This window comes from Cibotium barometz, chromosome 7 (genome assembly GCF_041138505.1).
Source record: "Cibotium barometz isolate CiBa-2024 chromosome 7, ASM4113850v1, whole genome shotgun sequence".
Classification (NCBI taxonomy): domain Eukaryota; kingdom Viridiplantae; phylum Streptophyta; class Polypodiopsida; order Cyatheales; family Cibotiaceae; genus Cibotium; species Cibotium barometz.
The window spans coordinates 35,217,586-35,237,792 of NC_141052.1; the positions used below are offsets into that span (position 1 = coordinate 35,217,586).

The 20,207-nt window shown below is 38.2% G+C and overlaps 1 protein-coding gene across 1 annotated transcript; it reads left to right on the forward strand.

Moving 5' to 3' along the window:
• Window positions 1-12,809: 12,809 nt before the first annotated feature.
• Window positions 12,810-14,105, forward strand: LOC147636919 (uncharacterized). Its single transcript, XM_086799870.1, has one exon. It carries the CDS (start codon window positions 12,848-12,850, stop codon window positions 13,991-13,993), a length of 1,146 nt encoding a protein of 381 aa, XP_086655996.1. The 5' UTR covers window positions 12,810-12,847; the 3' UTR covers window positions 13,994-14,105.
• The last annotated feature ends 6,102 nt before the right edge of the window (window positions 14,106-20,207 follow it).

Genomic DNA, 20,207 nt, shown 5'->3' on the forward strand with positions numbered 1-20,207 from the left:
AGATGCACTTTATCACCTGAAAACCTGCCTTAATATTCTAACATTTCACAAGCAAAAGATAGCATATGGCATAGCTATTTCATGCTCATAATTTCCAAATCTCAATCAAGCAAAAACAAGGCCAACTTCCCGTGATTAAATGTGCTTTGGATTCCTTTTTCCCGCAAAACATCAAGTTCTAAAAAAAACCAACCATTAGCTTGTTCACCAAGCTTTTCTCAATTCCAAATCCTTTAAGGATTTATGGGTCTTACCCTTTTCCTAAGTCTAATAAAGTGGTAAAAAAAAGGCTTATCTGAATTACACTTTGTTCTCTTTATTTGTGCTTGTCTCAAAAATCACTTGAACGCTGATTATGCGAAGAGAAACGCGGGAGCAGCATCGCTTGAGTGTCGATCTTCAAAATGGATTTTCCTAAAAGTATATCATCACGTAGTATTTAATTTACCCTTTAATTCTAACACCTACAAGACACAAACAGCGTGTGTATTCATGAAATTAAAAATACTGGTAGATTTCGACGCTGTTCCTCTCTCTGCAGAATTTTTCCTCATACTGGTTCGCCGCCGTCTGCCTCTGGTTCTTTTCTCTTTTTCCCGCGGAGAACTCGGCGCCCCCCCCACCACCTTTTGCAGCTTAATAGTCGGCTTTCCATTTTTAAAAAACTGCGCATTAATGCTTGTGTTTCTTCTAGAGTTTATTACACGTAAGCTGCCAGCCAAATGTCTCATATTCATTTCTTTCATTACTAATATAGAGAAGCAAGTATGCATGTCATCATCCATTAAAGCACCCCATGATTTGGCACCATATCTTCCCTCTTGGCTACTGCTCCGCATGATATACAGGCATTATTTTCTAGAACACGTTGGAGACTCTCACTTCCAAAAGAATGTCCACATAGAAGTATGGTTGCATCATGGTGCTCACCCTCTTGTAAAGCTCTAGTGAAGGCCTCATCATTTTCATAAAAGGGATCCATCAACCGCCTCTTACTCCTCCTCTTGTTCATCTTTATCCTCCAGGTGGTTTGCAAGCGAGAGACCAAGCTTAAGTGGTGGTTGCACTGAAGCCAACTTAGAGACACATCCACTTCCTCATCCTTCTTATTAACATACTCATAGTCAAAGCTGCCCCACTGCCAGCTCTGGAGACCAACAAGCTGAGAGAAGCTCTTATAAATGGCTCGACAGACTTGGATGAGTACTCACAACACTGGCTCCCACTGAATTTCTTTTAACTCATCTGGCATCAAACCTTTGCATTTCCATACATGTTAAGAAGGATGTTCCCTACTACAAGGTCCATCATGTGCATGAAACTCCATAATTCACACCACATTCATGTACAAAAACTCCTAGATCTGGCACTGCCTCAACTCATCTTATTGAACCTCATTTACAATATGAACATATGTACATGGCATCATATAATGACTCGTCATGGCACTTAACTCATGCATCTGGATTTGTATTTGATGGCCTCACATGCACGATTTCACATCATAGACGTGCCATGGCACGACACCTTGTGGATGAATGCGTGTTATTTTTTGGTGCAAGTGCAAACAGGCCAGGAGCGTGTGCATACTTGATGCCTGTAAAGAATGGTGGCAAGAAGAAAGGAATTCCAATGAAACTAAGTGAGGTAACAGAGGAGAAACTCACTGAGTATTCATATTGGATTATTGATGGCCAACATTCCATCTATGCTGCAAAATTGTTACGGTATCAAGAAATGGAAAAAGATGGTCGTGCTCAAGACCTGACACAAGTGTATGAAAAAAGGAAGGCTTGAATTGTTGTAGATCCAGAGCCACAAGTTGTGACGGCCATATCTGCTATAGCTAATGAAGAGGCCCAATCATTATATGTCAGACAACCATACTATGATGTCTTGCAGCACTTGAGGAGTCAGTGGATCTTCAATAATTCTCCGTCAAGGCTAGCATCTGGAGTAACAGAGGGCTCATCATCTCGTGTAGACTGGGATGTATGTCCATATTCCTTGCTCTCTTATAATTATATGTTTTGAAAAAAATACTTGATTTTGATCTTTTTTTCTTTTATTTCTTTGCAAAAATTTTTGCGAATGGCTAGAATTATGGTGGGAGCATCCTTCATTTCAAAGCAGTCTCACATGGTCATTTAATCTTTTCAAAGGCTGGCTTGAAATCATGGAGAAGCAAAACAAGAAACCAACTGCCACAGTTTTCAGATGTCTTGCTGGGCTAGATGAACAAGAAGTCAAACAAATACAATCAGAAATCAGGTCTGAAAAAATTGTTCTTTCAAAGGGTACTAAGGATGTAGATGTAATTGACATGCCGTATCAAGCAGCTCAAGCAAGATAAAATTATTCAAGATGCATTGCTTGTAGAGTTCAACACTCTAAACAAGGACAAACAATGTCAAGATTGGTCAGAATTGACTATAACCTATAGCATCAATGAGGTTGTATACTCAGTTCTTTTGAAGTTATGTGATGTGTATATAAAGTCAAAGCTACAGGTTGGATCAAAGAAGATTGATTTTCCAGTATAAGCAAGGCAATATGTGGAGTGGAATATCAGCCTTAGCAAAGAAAGTTCAACCTTGTCCTTGGATCTTCCTTGGTGTATTTATGATGTGAGTCTTCCATTCGACGGGAGTTACTACTTGAAGCGCCACCTCAACAATCCAATTTCCATTGGGTTATGTGTTCTGAATAACACTGAAGATTTGGGAAGTAATATGCATTGGGATGTGGAATCATTTTGCAATCTTTTGAACTGCATTATGATCATTACAGCACAGCAGCAGAGCAGGTAGATCTTTGCCATCCCAATATGTGTTGCTTACCTTTCTAAATATTACAAATTTTATTCACTTGCAAAATGCTTTAAAAAATTTGAGTGGCATAGCAAAGGAACAGTATAATGGGGCATTGCATTTTCGAAGTGACAACCGATGCATTGGTGCAATAGAGTTCTTCACATCCTTAGTGTTTTTCAGCAAGGGAGATGCCTTTCAAGGACTAGCAGATGTTCCTGATCCAGGTACACAAGCGACAATATTGGATACTGGACTTCTTGATATAGATAATGAAGATGTTAAAACTATCCCAAACATTGAGTTTCTAAGAATCAAGAAGAATCTTTTGATCAAGCAATGTATTCAAAAGTATTACAGAGAAGGCTGCAAGCTTGTTGATCTTTTCAGTAATGGCTATCTCATCGAGCTAGGGCTAGCACTAAATAAGGAAGTGATTTGCCTAGTGGAGAGTATTGAAGATCAAAGAAAGATGGGAACAAGGCTTCTTGACTTTGAAAAGTCAAGAAATGAGCAACCAGTTCTGCCTATTACTAACAATCAAAGGAATACCACGGAAAGATCGAGACATGGTGAAGTTCATTCAGCTCGAGATTTTTTAGATTTTGAAGACAGTATGTAACTTCTTAATGGGCTTTCCTTGTATCTTAAATACTTTGATTTGGTGATGTTTTGACTTGTTATATCCTTGGTTCATTTTTTAGTAGTATTTAGTTCTTTTGATTTTATACAATGCTTTTATTATTTTTGTAGCTCTCTCCAAATTGGGCTTTGGAATCTAGAATCACCAAGTTATGGATCCTAACATGTTCATTGACAAATTCACTTTTTACATAACCAATTGGTGAATTTGGAAAGCCTACTTCGTGGTCGCACAATGGCCAGCTGGTGAATCTGAAAATCTTGCTTATAAATCTAAGATGATAGAGCTAGAGATCCTCTCATTTACTTCAATCCTACCCTATGGTAGATCTAGATTTCAATAGGTCTACAATTTGGTGGAGCTAGCTACCTCTTCAAAGTGGTGGACCAAGAATCCATTAAAGTCTAGCTACCTCTTCAAAGTGGTGGAGCTAGGCCAATGCACCCCCCCAAAGACAGTTTTTGCAGAGCATCCATTTAAGTCTAGCTCTACCATATGGTAGAGCTAGGCCAATGCATTTCTAGCTCCATCACATGGTAGAGCTAGATCAAATGCAATTCTAGCTCCTTGGTTCTTGTCACGTGCGATGAGCTAGAACCCATTGAAGTCTAGACCTAGAACCTATGGAAGTCTACTGGCTCCACCCATAAAGAACCTATGGAAGTCTACTGGCTCCACCCATAAAGAAGCTATCTTGATCCCCAACTCAACCACGTGGTAAAGCAAGACTTATAAATTCTAGCTCTACCATATGGAAAATTTAAAACATCTAAAATTTTAGCTTTACCATATAGTTGAGTGGTTTTGTGTTTCTCACCTCCACCTACTCTTGGAGCTTAAGGGTGGATCTCAAGGCCTACTTCCAACAAGAGCTCCCTTGCAAACTGGCTCTACCAAATGGTAGAGCTAGAATAATTGGTGTATTTGGAAATCCATTTTAAACCCTCCAATTCTAGAGTGAGCAAGTAGAATTGATAATTGGTATCCAAACATGATTTCCTTTTAGATTACACCAATAAACATGTGTTAAGAGTGAGTGTTACAATTGTAAATTCTTATAGTTTGAAAGATTGTTGAGTCAATGTTACTTTTTTTTCTTTTAGATCCCGAAATTGAGATAGTAGCACCAAGTGAAGTAGCTACGGAATGCCACAATCAAACTGTGGATGAGAGCTTCTCCCACACATTTAGTGATGTCCATCCAGAAGGTTTAAAGACAAATGCTGACAATGAAATTGGGGTACCTAAATCTCCAACAAATGAAGCAATGGGTGAGAGTTTCTAGCCCGAAGAAGAATTACCAAGAAGTACCGACACTGCTATCTCCAAGAAACCACTGTTGACAATTGTGTTGGAGACCTGAATGGTCTACTACTGAAACGTTGTCAACAACAACCATCTTCAATATATGAATCTATTCAAATGGATTCAAAACGATATATTGTACTAAGGCTAGGATGTATCCAATTCTTGAAGATTTTATTAAAAAATATTAATGTTAGAATCTGGTCAACAGCGACAGAGAGTAATGTTCTTCAAATATTGAGAATATTACAAGATAGAGCAGGAGAGATATTGCCTTTTTTTTGTAGTTTGGGCTCAAGAGGCTTGCGAGAAGGATAAAAGTGGTAAAATAGCTAGACCTGATAATCCAACAGTTTAGGCAATGTTCAAGCCATTGTCAAAAATCGCTTCATGCTTTGATTGTGATGCTCGTAGAACGGTTCTTATTGATGACTCTCCATACAAGGGATGTACTTCTCCTGATAATAATTGTATATATCCTGCAAAGTTTGATGAAGAAAAGATGGTCGACAATATTCTCATTGATGAACTGCTCCCTTACTTATTGCAGCTTGATGAGAGTGAAGATGTGTGTGAGATCATTGGCTCTAATCGCTATGGAACCTCCAGTATCCAATAAAAATGAATATAGAGGTGTGGTAGATTTTTGGAAAAAGCACAATTTAAATTGGTCACAGAAGACAATCTACACAGATAGGCTACCACTATCAGAGATTATACAAAAGTTTGTCGACAATCAAGAGGTATTAGCGAGACAATATGAAAACAAAAGAGAAGAGATAATAGAAATTATGGCAAAAGAACGAGTCAGTATTGCTAGCATGAGGGGACCACAAGTGATTTCTCTAGCTAGAAAATTGGGTTCTACCACAACGCAGTTGAAGGCAGCCAATGCAAGGGCTTTCATAAACAAGGTATTAAATGAGTACAATCTTCTCCAACGGGATAGAAATAACTAAGGTACTACCCAACATAAATGATAATTATAACCAAATACATGATTTTATACAACAATTTTGTATTCACAACAATGAAGAAACTTAATTTATGATGGTTTCTTGCAGATTTATTTCAAAGATATTGTTCCAAGGAGTATTCACTTAAAGAAGCCATTTGTCACAAGGATTGTATTTTTTTTGAGGAATTTTATCTTTTTTTAATCATGAATTGACAAGAAATTTTGTCCTGTTTTTAAAGTAGTGGCAAATGTATTACTCTTCAGATAATTTTATAAATGTTGGAGTGCACTCTACTATAAGGGGCCTCCTAATTTGAAAATGTATGGAAGCTTGATCTTTGTCTTATGATTTTAATTCCTACATATTTGGACTATGGTAGAGCTAGATCAATGCCTTCTAGCTCCACCACATGGTAGAGCTAGACTTCAAAGCATTCTAGCTCCACGACATGGTAGAGCTAGACTTGAAAGCGTTCTAGCTCTACCATATGGTAGAGCTAGATCAATGCATTCTAGCTCTTCCACGTCACCACATGGTTGAGTTGGACTTCAAACCATTCTAGTTCTACCATGGGATCTAGCTAAAATATTTTGATGCAGCTCTACCACGTGCTAGAGCTGGACTTCAAATATTTCTAACTTTGCCATGGGATCGAGCTAGAATACTTTGATATAGCTCTATCACATGGTAGAACTAGATTTAAAAATATTCTAGCCCTACCACATGGTTGAGCTAGGACAGTGCATTCTAGCTCTACCACATGGTTGAGCTAGGACAGTGCATTCTAGCTCTACCACGTGGTTGATCTAGATCAATGCATTCTAATTTCACTACATTCTGATACTTGCTAGCACATTTTGTTGCGTATTTTTAGAATCAAATGGAAAGAGTCTTTGCATCTTGGGTCATTTTGTAATGCAACTAAAGTCAACATTTTGGAATAGTATATAGTTTAATGTTAGCATGCATAGTCACATTTGTTTTGTAATTGTTTAAAATCTATCTTTGCATAAGAGTAGTTGTAACATGCCTTCCCCCCACATGCCTTCCCCCCACATGCCCACCTTTATCATTAAGCATGCTCATTTTTTTCTAGGTCATGTGATTGATTCTAATTGGCAGAGGCGACTTCTTTGTCACAGAGCATTAGTATGTCACATGTTCAAGAAAATCCAGAGTGTACGAAGACAGTTGGTTCAGGGCCGTCTTGACCATCTAACACCATATTAGATAATTTGGGAAAAATCCCATTCCCATTTGAAAAATGGGAGCATGGTGAACTTGTCCAAAACTTTGTCAAAACCCCCTCATGTGACATATCATTGGAAAGGTCTTGAAGAGTAGAATCTAAATCTATGATCTCCGACAAATTTGGAGTTAGTATGTTTAAGATATGTCCAAAACTATATGGAGTAATTGATTCCCAAAATGTGAGATTTTTCCCAAATTACCTAATATTGACTTAGATTCTACGGGAAATTGATGCAAGGTTGCACTTTGTGCATCCCTCTGAGGGGGTTATCATACTGACATGGTATTTGTCAGACCTAATATACGTACCCCTACGCAAAGAGGATGATAGGAGGGCTATTATTCTAAACCTCAATGGTTTGTTGTGCCATGTTGTCGAAACCCAATATGATGAGAAGGATCCTCCTTATAGCAACGAGTTGGTAAAATACCCAATTAACCAATATCGTTATGTCCTATGTCACAAGGATGCACATGAGTTCTTAGATTGTTGTATTCAATTCTTTTATGTTTTTATTTAGAGCGCATGTAGGAGAACTAAGCTCTCTGGAATAATTGACACAGTATTTCCACAACAAAAGCCCAAGTTTGCAGGTGTTCTCTCACAAGAGCATTGTTCCAAATCCACATGGGTTGTGCAGAATAGACAAGTTTTCTTTAAAAAGCTTGAGACCTTTTGGGGTCTCCATCCTTTGTACAACAAGAAAAATACATTGATAATTGATGATAGCTACTATAAGGTGTTTAAGAATGAGCGAGGAACCTGGTTAATAGTCCGAGAATTATACCATCAACCTTCCAAGGAAAGGTATAGTTTTTTGACAGAAGATTTAAGAAATTGGTTGTTTTTATGGCTACAAAATGAAGATCGGCAAGAGTATACATGGGATAATGCCTTTGAAGAAAAACCTAACCAATTCTCAGATGATGATGTGATGAAGAAATGGCTTGAAGAAGAGAAATTGGAAGTAGAGAATAGGAAAAAGGCAGAGGTGTGGAAGCGACAGTAGAGCAGGAGGCTAATGCTGAGGTAGAGAGGTAGGAACAACTTGAAATTCAAAGAAAGCAACGAGAGGAGGCTGAAGCTGAGGCAGAGAGGCAAGCAGAGAGCGAAAATCAAGCAAAGCAACAAGAGGAGGCATCATGAAAGTAATACACCACCATGAAGCTCATTTTGTTTGTCCCTATTATAATCAAATGTAGAGGATGCAAGTAATTTGGCCTTTTTTTAATGTAATAAAAGTCCATATATTGAAATATGATATTGTAATCAGGCCTCTTATGGAGCATATTGTTCAAATGTTTGCCTTTGCAAAGCATTGAACAAATTCTAGCACAAGCAATAAATTCATGTTCATTTATAACGTCTTATTATAATTGAGTCATAAATGGAGTGCATCCTTCTCTAAGGGGACTCCTTTATCCTTTTATCTTTTGGTCAAACTTTGCAAATTATTATTATTTTAGTAGAGTAGGTGAAGACTTTTAACTATCATTTTGACAAAGGGCATCCTACTGCAAGGAGACTCTTACTATCTTTAATAATGTTAATTTGTAGTAGTTGTGTATATAAGGATACTTTCACCATGTCAAATTATAAATTCTTGTTTATTTAGTCTTTGTTCATTACAATGCAATCTTAAAATTAGAGAGTGCATCCTACTCTAAGGGGACTCTCAATATACAATCACTTGTATCAATGTTTTTACTTGGGGGTCTAGATTGAACAAATGGTAGATCTTGGTTCTTTCAATACGTTCTTGCTCCACATGGTAGAGCTAGCTCAGAATTCTAGCTCTACCATGTGGTAGGGCTAGAATCCCTTAAAATCAAGCTCCACCATATGGGATAGTAGAGCTAGAATTCTATGTCTATATCTACCATGTGGTGGAGCTACCATCCATTGAAGTCTAGCTGTATAATTTCATGGAGCTAGCTAGCTCCACGATGTGGTATCTTATTGAGCTCTAGTTCCACCATGTGGTGGAGGTAGCAGCCATGGTCTCTTCATGGAATTTTGGCCTTACCACATGGTAGACCTAAACCTATGGAAGTCATACAATACGACTAGAATTTTGAGTCTAGATCTACCGTTTGGTGGAGCTTGCATCCACTGAAGTCTAGCTCTATAATGTCCAAGTGGTGGAACAGGATCTAGAATGGAAAAGTCATGGATCAAGAAATCCTTTTTAGCTCTATAATAGATAAGTGCTAGATCTAAAGTGAAGAGATAAAGTGATTGACGTTGGACTGCTAGCCATGCTAGACACCTCAATATGAGCAACAAGGCAAATATCTCGCTACATTGTCCATTTCAGACAAATAACTACACGAGTTTTCTTCAAAAAAGTTCATTTCTTTTGGGGTCTCCATGTTTTGTACAACAACAAGAATACATTGAAACTTGATGATAGCTACTACAATGTGTTCAACAATCAAGATGATAATCAAGATAATAATTGAGAGAATAATCTAATTGTGTGATCTTGTGAGTACACAAAATGATATGCTTAAAAAGAAGCTCAATACCTCATTCAACCAATACACCCCCATGACACTAGCACATTTTGTTACTCCCTTTTGTAATTGAATGTAAATGGTCTTTGTAAATGGTCTCTATTATAATAAAATATAAAGGGTATTTGTAATTTGGCCATCTTCGGGAGCGTGCTGTTCAATTGTGTGCCTTTTGCAAGGCATTGAACATATTTTAACACAAAAAAATAAATTCATTTTCATTTACAATGTTTTATTATAATGGAGTCGTAGATGGAGTGCATCCTACTCTAAGGAGACTCCTTTTATCTATTGACAAAGTGCATCATACTTTAAGGGGACTCTTTAGTAGAATAAGCTTCATCAAAATGAAATCTTTTAACCGTAATTTTGACAAAGTGCATCCTACTCCAGGAGACTCTTTCTATCTTTAATAATGTTAATCTGTAGCGATTGTATATATAAGTATACCTTCACCACCTCAATTTATAAAATCTTGTTCATTTTGTCTTGTTCATTATAATGAAGCTTTAAAATTGGAGAGTGCATCCTACTCTAAGGGGACTCTCAATATACAATCTCTTGTATCAATGTTTGTAATTGGGGTCTAGATTAATCAAATGGTATATCTTGGTTTCTTATGGACTGTAGAATGGCCAAGTGGTGGATCTAAAAATCTTTAAATCCTCCTCAATGTGTTGTAGCTCCACATGGTAGAGCTAGCTCAAAATTCTAGCTCTACCATGTGGTGGAGCTAGAACCCCTTAAAATCAAAATTACACCCCCATGATACTAGCACATTTTGTTACTCTCTTTTATAATTGAATGTAAATGGTCTTTGTAAATGGTCTCTATTATAACAAAATATAGAGGGTCTTTGTAAAATTTTGGCCAACTTTGGGAGCAGACTGTTCAATTGTGTATCTTTGCAATGCATTGAACAATTTTTAACACAATAAATAAATTCATAGATGGAGTGCATCCTAGTCTAAGGAGACTCCTCTTATGCATCCACAAAGTGCATCCTACTTTAAGGGGACTCCTTTTATCCTTTTATCTTTTGGTTGTTAATGCAAAAGTTTTATTATTTCTTTAGTAGAATAAGCTTCATCAAAATGAAATCTTATAATCGTAATTTTGACAAAGTGCATCCTACTCCAAGGAGACTCTTTCTATCCTTAATAATGTTAATTTGTAGTGGTTGTGTATATAAGGATACCTTCACCATGTCAATTTTTAAAATTCTTGTTCATTTAGTCTTGTTCATTACAATGAAGTCTTAAATTGAAGAGTGCATCCTACTCTAAGGGGACTCTCAATATATAATCTCTTGTACCATTGTTTTTAATTGGGGGTCTAGATTGACCAAATGGTAGAATCTGATCTTGGGTTCTTATGGACTGTAGAATGGCCAAGTGGTGGATCTAAAAATCCTCTTCAATTGTAAAATATACAAGTGGTGGATCTAAAAAATCTTAAAACCTTTCTATATCTAAGATCAAGCTAGGTTCCTACTCTAAGGGGAATCTCAATATACAATCTCTTGTACCATTGTTTTTAATTGGGGGTCTAGATTGACCAAATGGTAGAATCTGATCTTGGGTTCTTATGGACTATAGAATGGCCAAGTGGTGGATCTAAAAATCCTCTTCAATTGTAAAATATACAAGTGGTGGATCTAAAAAATCTTGAAATCTTTCTATTTCTAAGATCAAGCTAGGTTCGATCTAGCATCACTTGATAAAGCAAACCATTTTTAAAATTTTTATAGGTTGAAAAAGGTAGATTCTAGATTAAATGCATTAAATTTTTCAATGTGGGAATGGGATTTTTTCCACTTTACCTAATACGGTCTTTTGTGATTTCAAGGGCATGATGTGATGAGATTGGTGATGGGAATATGGGGCTTAAAGTGGTAGGCGCTACAATTACACGTTTGGTTTTCTTTTCAATATAAGCTCCATAGAAAAAGAGGCAACAAGGAAATCTTGTCGCCAAAGTTTTTTTATAAAAAGTTTTAGCCGATGTATGTAATATGTAAGAAGATTGTACCAAGATGTAACGCTATAGTAAAATATTTTGGTATTATATTCAAGCCTATTCTCAAGTCTTGAGATAAAAACACATGCACATTTTTTTGTGATATGTAAATGATCTCCTATAACTAATGAATTATTTACCATAAAATACAATAGGCACAACAATTATGTTTGAGAGCATTTTTCATTACAACCTGCTTGATTTGAGCTTTAGACCTTGGTAAGCATATGTACAAAGGGATTATAGAAATTAACTTAGTTTGAAACTCTATGTATGTGTGTGTTGGGGGGGTTGCAATGCTATAGTAAAATATTTTGATTGGTATTATATTCAAGCCTATTCTCAAGTCTTGAGATAAAAACACATGCACATTTTTTTGTGATATGTAAAAGATTTCCTATATAACTAATGAATTATTTACCATAAAATATAATAGGCACAACAATTATGTTTGAGAGCATTTTTCATTACAACCTGCTTGATTTGAGCTTTAGACCTTGGTAAGCATATGTACAAAGGGATTCTAGAAATTAACTTAGTTTGAAACTCTATGTACGTGTGTGTGGGGGGGTTGCAACCATGAGTATGTGAGCACAAACTATAAGAGAATGACATAAACAAATGAAAGTACTAAAAGGGTAGTAAAATAGTATTAGAAGGAGGTATCGTGTCACTTTTCTCTCAAGTCTTTGAAAATACCCAGTGTTGTAAATAAGCATAAAAACAAGTTGAGAATTCATGGTGGGCAATGCCACATCTTCTTATTGGAGAGGATGAATAAAGGCACTAAAGGTTCTTGTGGAGAATTCAGGGAAAATGGATTTTAAAGTGAGATGTCATGACAAGGAAGGGACAACATCGCAAGCACTGACGTTGGGAGGGTTGCATGCTGCTCTACTTTTCTTAGTGGAGTACTAAGGTTTCTAAACGTTTTGTGGGCGAGAGAGCCAAGTGGTGATCCCTTTTTTTTTGGTAAAAAAGAAGACGATGAGAGCTTTTTATGAACATGCTTAGTTAAAAAAAGGACAACTTACCAACACATACGAGCATACAAGCACACATACAAGCGATGTTTACAAACATTTTAGATGGAAAACATATGTGTTTAGTGTTCACAATGTGGGTATTAATAAAGGTATTTCTAATTTTTACATCGGCTGAGGTGTTTTTAGGGCCGCCAAAGCAAAATTGGCACCTTATGTATTTGCGACTGCTAGAGAGATGTGACGAGTTAAGGCACCCCTTTCCCAAAGAGCACATGGTTGTCAATTTTGCAACAAATAATAAGTCGTGTAGGTAGTATATACATAATATGACCGCGCCCCTCTCCTCCTCCCAACAACATGGGATTTCTGGCCTCCCTGGCGCATTCCCTCTCTCTTAGCCGCATTAGACCAGCGGTATACGACCTAGGCTGTGATCCTCCCACCACAATGGCAGGCTCTCCCACTTCTACTCTGGCGCCGCTGCACAAGTTTCAGGTGGACCTGGCTGAGCGCCTGGAGCATTTAAAGGGCTCCCCCAAAACCTCCGCCCACCTCAACTGGCTTTTGGACGCCGTGGCCGTGGCCCTCTCCACTCAATCCTCCATCCATTCCACTCTGATCCCTAGTCTAGTAGACAACAGGATTGCTGAGCAGGGAACAGGGGTCCAAATACTGCTGCAGCAGCGCGTGGATGGCATGGTGAGCTTGCTGGACGTCTGCAACGCCCTCAAAGAAGCAATGAGTGACGTGGAGGCTTACCTAGGCCGGCTTCAGCAAGCGCTGCAATGCTTGGGAGAGGCGCTGCAGTCCTCCGCGGATCCGGCAATGACCTCTTGCAGGATGCGGGCGGCAGGGCGGAGGCTATCGTCGTGCTTGGACAGCATGGTGGCTGGCAACAAGAAGAGATGGCGATCAAGGCTGGACGAAGCGTGCGCCTGCTTACTGCTGGTTAGAAGAGGGCTGAAGGCAAGGCTTAGGAGCAAGGCTAGTACAGATGCAGCCACGCTTCTTGGCCAGGCCATGGATGGCGCCACGCTCTCTACGGTGTTGGTGCTGGCTGCTGCTGTCTCTAGTTTAGGCTCATCGTGCAAGCCAACCAGCAAGAAGTCTGGCATCATAGCAGGCGCCTGCAAAAATGTTGACGACGCCACACATACGCCGTGGGCCACCCCTCTTCGGCAGCTGCAGCGGGATCTGACACACGAGGAGATGGGCGGAGCAGGCGCCCTCTTCCAAGACCTCGACACACTGCACGCTGCCGCCGCAGCTCTTAATCGCCTTGTCTCCGTCAATATGCCTTCTGCAGCTGCACCCACCGCCCAATTAGTTCTCGTCAAATTTTCTGCGGACAACCTCCGCAAAACGTCACGCGACCTGCAAGCGTCCATGGCCACGCTTCACCTCCACGTTGGCGAGCTCTTCCAGACCCTCGTCGTTGTGCGAGTGGCTCTCTTGGACGCCCTCGCTGGTACGGCAGCTGGCGCTTCCTCCATCTGCAGCTAGTGCAGTCCCAAATTTTGTTTCCAGCTAGTACACTCGAGAATCTCCCAAGCCAAACACGTCTCCTTGTAAATGACACTGTAATTGAGAAGAACGAAACCTTCCATTCTCTCTCTCTCTCTCTCTCCTTTCATAAAAGATGCACAGTATAATAGTCCTCCTTTGATCACATACGAGGAATTCTAATAAAGGATTTATGTTCAAACACCAACATCTTTAATATACTTTACATGTCTTATCTGGATTTCATGTAAAATTTCAACTACCTAGAGAAGTTTCCTAGTGTATTCACAACATTACACATCATAGGGTTGATCTCCATGATTTGTAGCATCATACCAAGCATGTGGCTCAAGCATCCACATGCTGTGCTACCATACAAATGCATTTATATCGTTACACATCAGAGGGTTGATCCCCATAATTTGTAGCATCATACCAAAGCATGTGGCTCAAGCATACATGTTGTGCCACTATACAAATGCATGTCTAGGTATACATGTCCTATATCTGATGGAAACGACATAAGCCGTAGGAAGGGCCGTGTGCAGGGCGTCCCACTCCCTTGTCGCCTAGCCATCCAAACCCCCTATTTTGGGATGTGTGAATCCATTATATCGGTATCAAACTAGAAAAAGCTATTAAATGGGAATAGCATGTGAATGGATGTGATAAGATGAAAATAGGATGTGATAAGATGTGATGTAATGAAAATGGATGTGGATGTGTTTGTGAAAGAATAAATGTTGATGTATATGTGAAAGAATGGATGTGGATGTGTATGTGAAATAATGTCTGTGGATGTGTATGTGAAATAATGTCTGTGGATGTGTATGTGAAATAATGGATGTGGATGTGTATGTGGAAGAATAGATGTGGATGTGTATGTGGAAGAATGGATGTGGATGTGTATGTGAAAGAATGGATGTGGATGTGTATGCGAAAGGATGTGATGTCAATGTGAGTGAATGGATGAGATGTAATGTGATGTGAATCAAGATGTGAATGAATGAGATGTGATGTCATGTGAATCGATGTAAATGAATGATATGGGATGTGAATGGATGAGATGTGATGTAAATTGAGGTAGAGGTGAATGAATGATATGTGAATCGGGATAAGAATGAATAAGATGAGATGTGAAATGAATGTGATGTAAATTGAGATAGATGTGAATGAATGATATGTGATGTAAATGAATGAGGTGTGATGGGATGTGAATATGGGTAGATGCAAGTGGATGAGATGGGATGAGGATAAATGAGGAAAGATGTGATGAGATGAAAAATGATGTGATTGGATGAGAATAGGAATATATATGAATTAGATATGGATTAAGTAACGTGGACGATGTGGAATAATGTGAAAGATGAGAGTTCATTATAGAAAATGTATTTATGACCTGTTTTTAAATGACTATTTTATGTCAATAATGCTGGGGAAGCATTTTGACCATCTTGAGAATGAGGTCGTGGAGACATAACTGATAAAGTTGCAGCAGCTGACGGAGAGTCAACGGAGGACGTCTTGCATAGCAAGGTCGGCCGAGGTCTTGACCAACCTCGGTTCGATTTAAATGGTGAGCTTGCGGTACGGTGGATGAGGGACCAAGGAAGCGGCCTATGAGTGAGCTTGCAGTACGGTGGATGAGGGACCAAGGAAGCGGCCTATGAGTGAAGTGCTAGGTGACCTGCGAAGGATCCTGGAGGGTTCTGACCATACAGTGCTCAGGCTCTGGGTCGCTGAAGATACCCACACGTGCATCGGGGAAGATATTGGAACAAGGAGTAAGAGTTGCTTTCTAAAACCGGGCATGGATCTAGTTGATTGACCTTGCTAGTCCTTAACAAATGAGTCCATGGCTCTTTTGTATGGATCTGTTGGTTGATCTTGTTGATCTTCAATGGAGATTTCATCTTGATTTTTATAAGTGAATATGTTACCGGGTACTATAAGCTAGGAACTATCGAAAAGGCCCATGAGTAGATAGGTGGTGAGCGTTCTAGTTGCCAATGATGCCATAGATACACCGATGAAGGAATTACTAGAAATTCCACCACTAGCTTTATCTTTAGTGCCTTGTCCGCTCATTGGGGTCATGATTTCTAGGTGTCTGACTTGTCGATGCAGTGTAGAGTTTGGCCTATATTGCCTTTGGGGGATAGATGACTTGTACCCAGGGTCAGCAGTGACTACGGATCTTTTCTCACACGGAGGCCCATCGGTAGCACTAATCATCGACAGGCTATCCTAGATATCATGGCTGATGGATATGTGCCGAGGATATGCTAGAGGATTTTGAGGTTCCCATAGAGATGGATTTATCACCCGAGGAGGAGGAGGCACAGAGAGTACGATGGGCCCACATCGATGAGTTTATTTTCAGGTCCAATAGGTTGCTTTATGCATCCCTCTTGGAGCAAGGAGTTTGGTGGACTGAGGTCTTGAGGCACGTATGAGGTCGATGGAGCAGTCTACACGTAGCTTTTTTGGTGCTCGGGTGTACGATGACCTTCGCTTATGGGAGATGAGGCACGAGCATAGGGGTGATATGATTGACCAGGTGCTTATTGAAGTAGCTTTTGCTCACGACACATGGTGAGTCCTCAACCATGGCAGAGGAGAAGCATCTTACTCAGAGGACCATTGCAGAGCGGGTTGTACAGGAGCCGAGGAGGAGGCAGTGGGCATGTCAACCAGGATCTTATCAGGTTCTCTCAGATGAGGATTATCTATCATGTAGATGTATATCCCATCATGTTTTTTGTATCGACGAGTTTCCATGCCATTTGTATCTGTGACCTCATGTTTCTATATATGACATCCACTAGTTGTATCACATTTTTATATCTTGGACTATGTCTTTAGTCTCACTTGCAAAAAAGTTCCTTCAACTTTGAACACTCAACAATCTTTTCGGATTTGTCTATTGTTTCTTGTTGAAATAAGTGTTTGTACACATGTGCAACTACCGAGTGACTTGATATATACCCAAACAAACCTTTGTAACCAATGCATCCCCTACAAATCGTAAGAGTGATGTTGGGTTTAGAAAAGAGGGATTGGAGTTTTTGATTGAAATTTTGGGATGAATTAAGCCATCACACCATAGATCGATATGGTGCAACCCTGATGACCTCATGTTCTCTCTCTAGCACCAATGCGTGGACCCTTTCTCCTTTTCTGAAACGGAGCATAATTTACTTCAAGATCTATATTAAGATGATAAAGCCTCTTCTGGTTTTAAATTTCACTTCCTTCCCCTTTTTTAGTTGCCAATTGATAAAAATGAGACTAATGGTGCAAAACTTGTTTGTTACCCTCCAAAATTTAGAAATTCGATGAATTTAATGTTTGGTATTAAATAGAAAATGCCTTTAGTATGGTGTGTAACTTTAGTAGTTAGTGTTCATTAATATGATGCGTAACATAGTTAGTGTCATATATCCTGTCTTAAATGCATGAGGATCTAAATAGATTCACCTTTTCAGTACATGGGGATATTATAATGTTTCTCTTGGATCACGTTTTTTCTTTTTACACATTCTTGACATCAAATAAATAGGAAAATGAATAATTTCTTAGAGGGCCCCAAAATGAGTTCTAATTTTCCCTAATGGCTTGCAGCAGCAGCAGCAACAGAGCAGACAACAACTAGAAGAGTAACTCTCGAGCATAAAGATAAAACATAACCTTTTTTGCTTTTGATATGTAAAAAAAACATGGCATGATAATGGTTTCATAAGATTATTTGAGCTTTTTAATATGTTGACATGCTAGCAATCTCTTATAAGACCATTACACATGTGAAAGATATAAGACCATTACATGCTAGCAATCTCTTATAAGACCATTACACATGTGAAAGATATAACATTGCTAATCATAGAAGGAACTTCCTTCTTCCTTATAATAGTGAAACTTATAACATTGTTGATCATTGGTGGAGGAGTCGTTATTCCTTATATAATAGTGATACTTATACCATTGTTGAATCATTGGAGGAGTCCTTCTTTCTTGTAAACGTCTACTATGGGAAAGATATAGCATTGTTGATCATAGGAGGAGTCCATCTTCTTTATAATAGCTTTTACACAACTTGTCTTAACTACGCAAACCTTTGAAATAAAAGGTCCATCTTCCTTATAATAGCTTTTACACAACTTGTCTTAACTACGCAAACCTTTGAAATAAAAGGTGCTTTTAAATATGGCCCAATGGAAAACAATAACACAAGGTTTCAAAAGTTAAACCTTTTAGAAAGCATGTTACAAATGTAAAATGGCTACATCAAAGTGTAAAAGATAGATATAAATATACAAGATTTTTTAAAGGAACACCCTTTAGGAATATGGAGCGCTCAGAGTGGTAGGTGCTTCAAATTCAAGTATAGGCTTCTTTTGTATATAAGCCCCATAGAAAAAGAGAGTGAAGAAAGTCTATTGGGAATATCAATGTTTTTGAAGTTTTGGTTAAGGCATGTAATTGTAAGAAGCTAATTGGAACAAGGCCCAATGTTAGTATAATAGCTTAGTTGGTATACTTGAAACATATTCTCAAGTCCTGGGATAAACACACATGCACATTTTTTTCTGATTGTAATTCTCCTATAACTAATCAATTATTCGCCATACAAGATAATGGGGCACACATCTTGATTGAGAGTGTTTTTCATTGTGAGGTGCTTTAAAAATTTAGTTTTGGAACTCAGGTAGTTAGCATAAGCACAATGGGTTTATAGAAATTAACTGAGATTTTAACTTTCCATATCCAAGTGTGTGTGTGTGTGTGTATGCACATTCAAATGGACATGTGCATATGTCGGGGGTCGAGGGGGGAAGGGATTATGCAATCATGAACATGTGAGGCATAAATAAGACAATCACATAAACAAATGATAGCACTAGAAAGTGATAGTAAAATAGTATTGGGGACATAATGTCACTTTCCTTAAGTTTTTTGAAAATACCAAGTGTTGTAAGCACACACATGGTGCTGAAAACAAGTTGATAATTATAATGCGTGTGCTTGGAGGGGATCAATAAAAACATATCGGATTTTAGAGTGTGATAAGGAACCAGGTGAAAAGGGAGAACATTGTAAATGCTTACATTGGGAGGGTTGCATGCCATTTGCTTGGGGGCTGGAGTACTAAGTTTACTAAATTTTTTGTGGGCTAGAGAGCCAAGTGGTTATTCGTTATTTTTAAATGTACAAAGGAACAAGAAAAGAACATTTTGTGAATCTCTAAGAAAAGTACAAAGAAAAACTCATTCAATTAGTTGGTCTTCTCTAAACCTTCAAAGCATATAATCAATTTTCTGAAACTTTCTTTATGAGAAACAAATGTGTTTCATGCTTTCTTCTTAAAAGGGGTTTTCTAATTTAGGTTTATGAGATTATTTTTGAAATGGATGTTTGAAACAAAGTACAAGTTTGTATGAAAAAAGAAGTCATTTTAAATGCTACAAGTTCATAAGTAAGGTATTTCAAAACAACCCTTTAGATGCATGCGATATATAAGTTTTTGATATAGTGAACCCTCCAAGTTAACCTCACCCATTGTAATAGGTGATTATTGGATCTTATCCTATTTTCCTTGTTCTTGCAAATCTACTCACTCCCTCAACAACAAAAGTGCCTCTCTATTATATTTATGTGCATTGGAGCAACCCCTAGAAAAAGAGAGACTCTCCCATATAAATGTAAAACCCATTGTTTTATTTAAATATATCATTTAAAATGTAACATGGTGTTACAACGATGTATAGCATGGTTCATAAGATTATTTGAGCTTTTGATATGATGACATGATAGTAGTCTATAAGACCATCACACATGTGAAAGAGGCATAACATTATTGATCATAGGAGGAGTAGGAAGTAGTCCTTTCTTTAAATATATCAAAACAACATGGTGTTACAATGATGTAAACCATGATTCATAAGATTATTTGAGCTTTTGATATGTCGACATGATAGAAATCTACATTACACATGTAACATTGTTGATCATAGGAGGGTTCCTTCTTCCTTATAAAACGAAGGAGTCCTTACATATGTGGAAGATATATAATTGTTGATCATAGGAGGCATCCTTTCTTCCTTATAATAGGATAGAGGCCTTATATATGTGGAGATATAACATATTTTATCATAGGAGAAATCCTTCTTCCTTATAAAAGTTTACATGTGAAAGATTTGACATTGTTTATCAT

What these genes read in the sequence shown, in the direction of transcription:
- LOC147636919 (XM_086799870.1), top strand. Translation starts at nt 12,848, where the DNA reads ATGGGATTTCTGGCCTCCCTGGCGCATTCCCTCTCTCTTAGCCGCATT.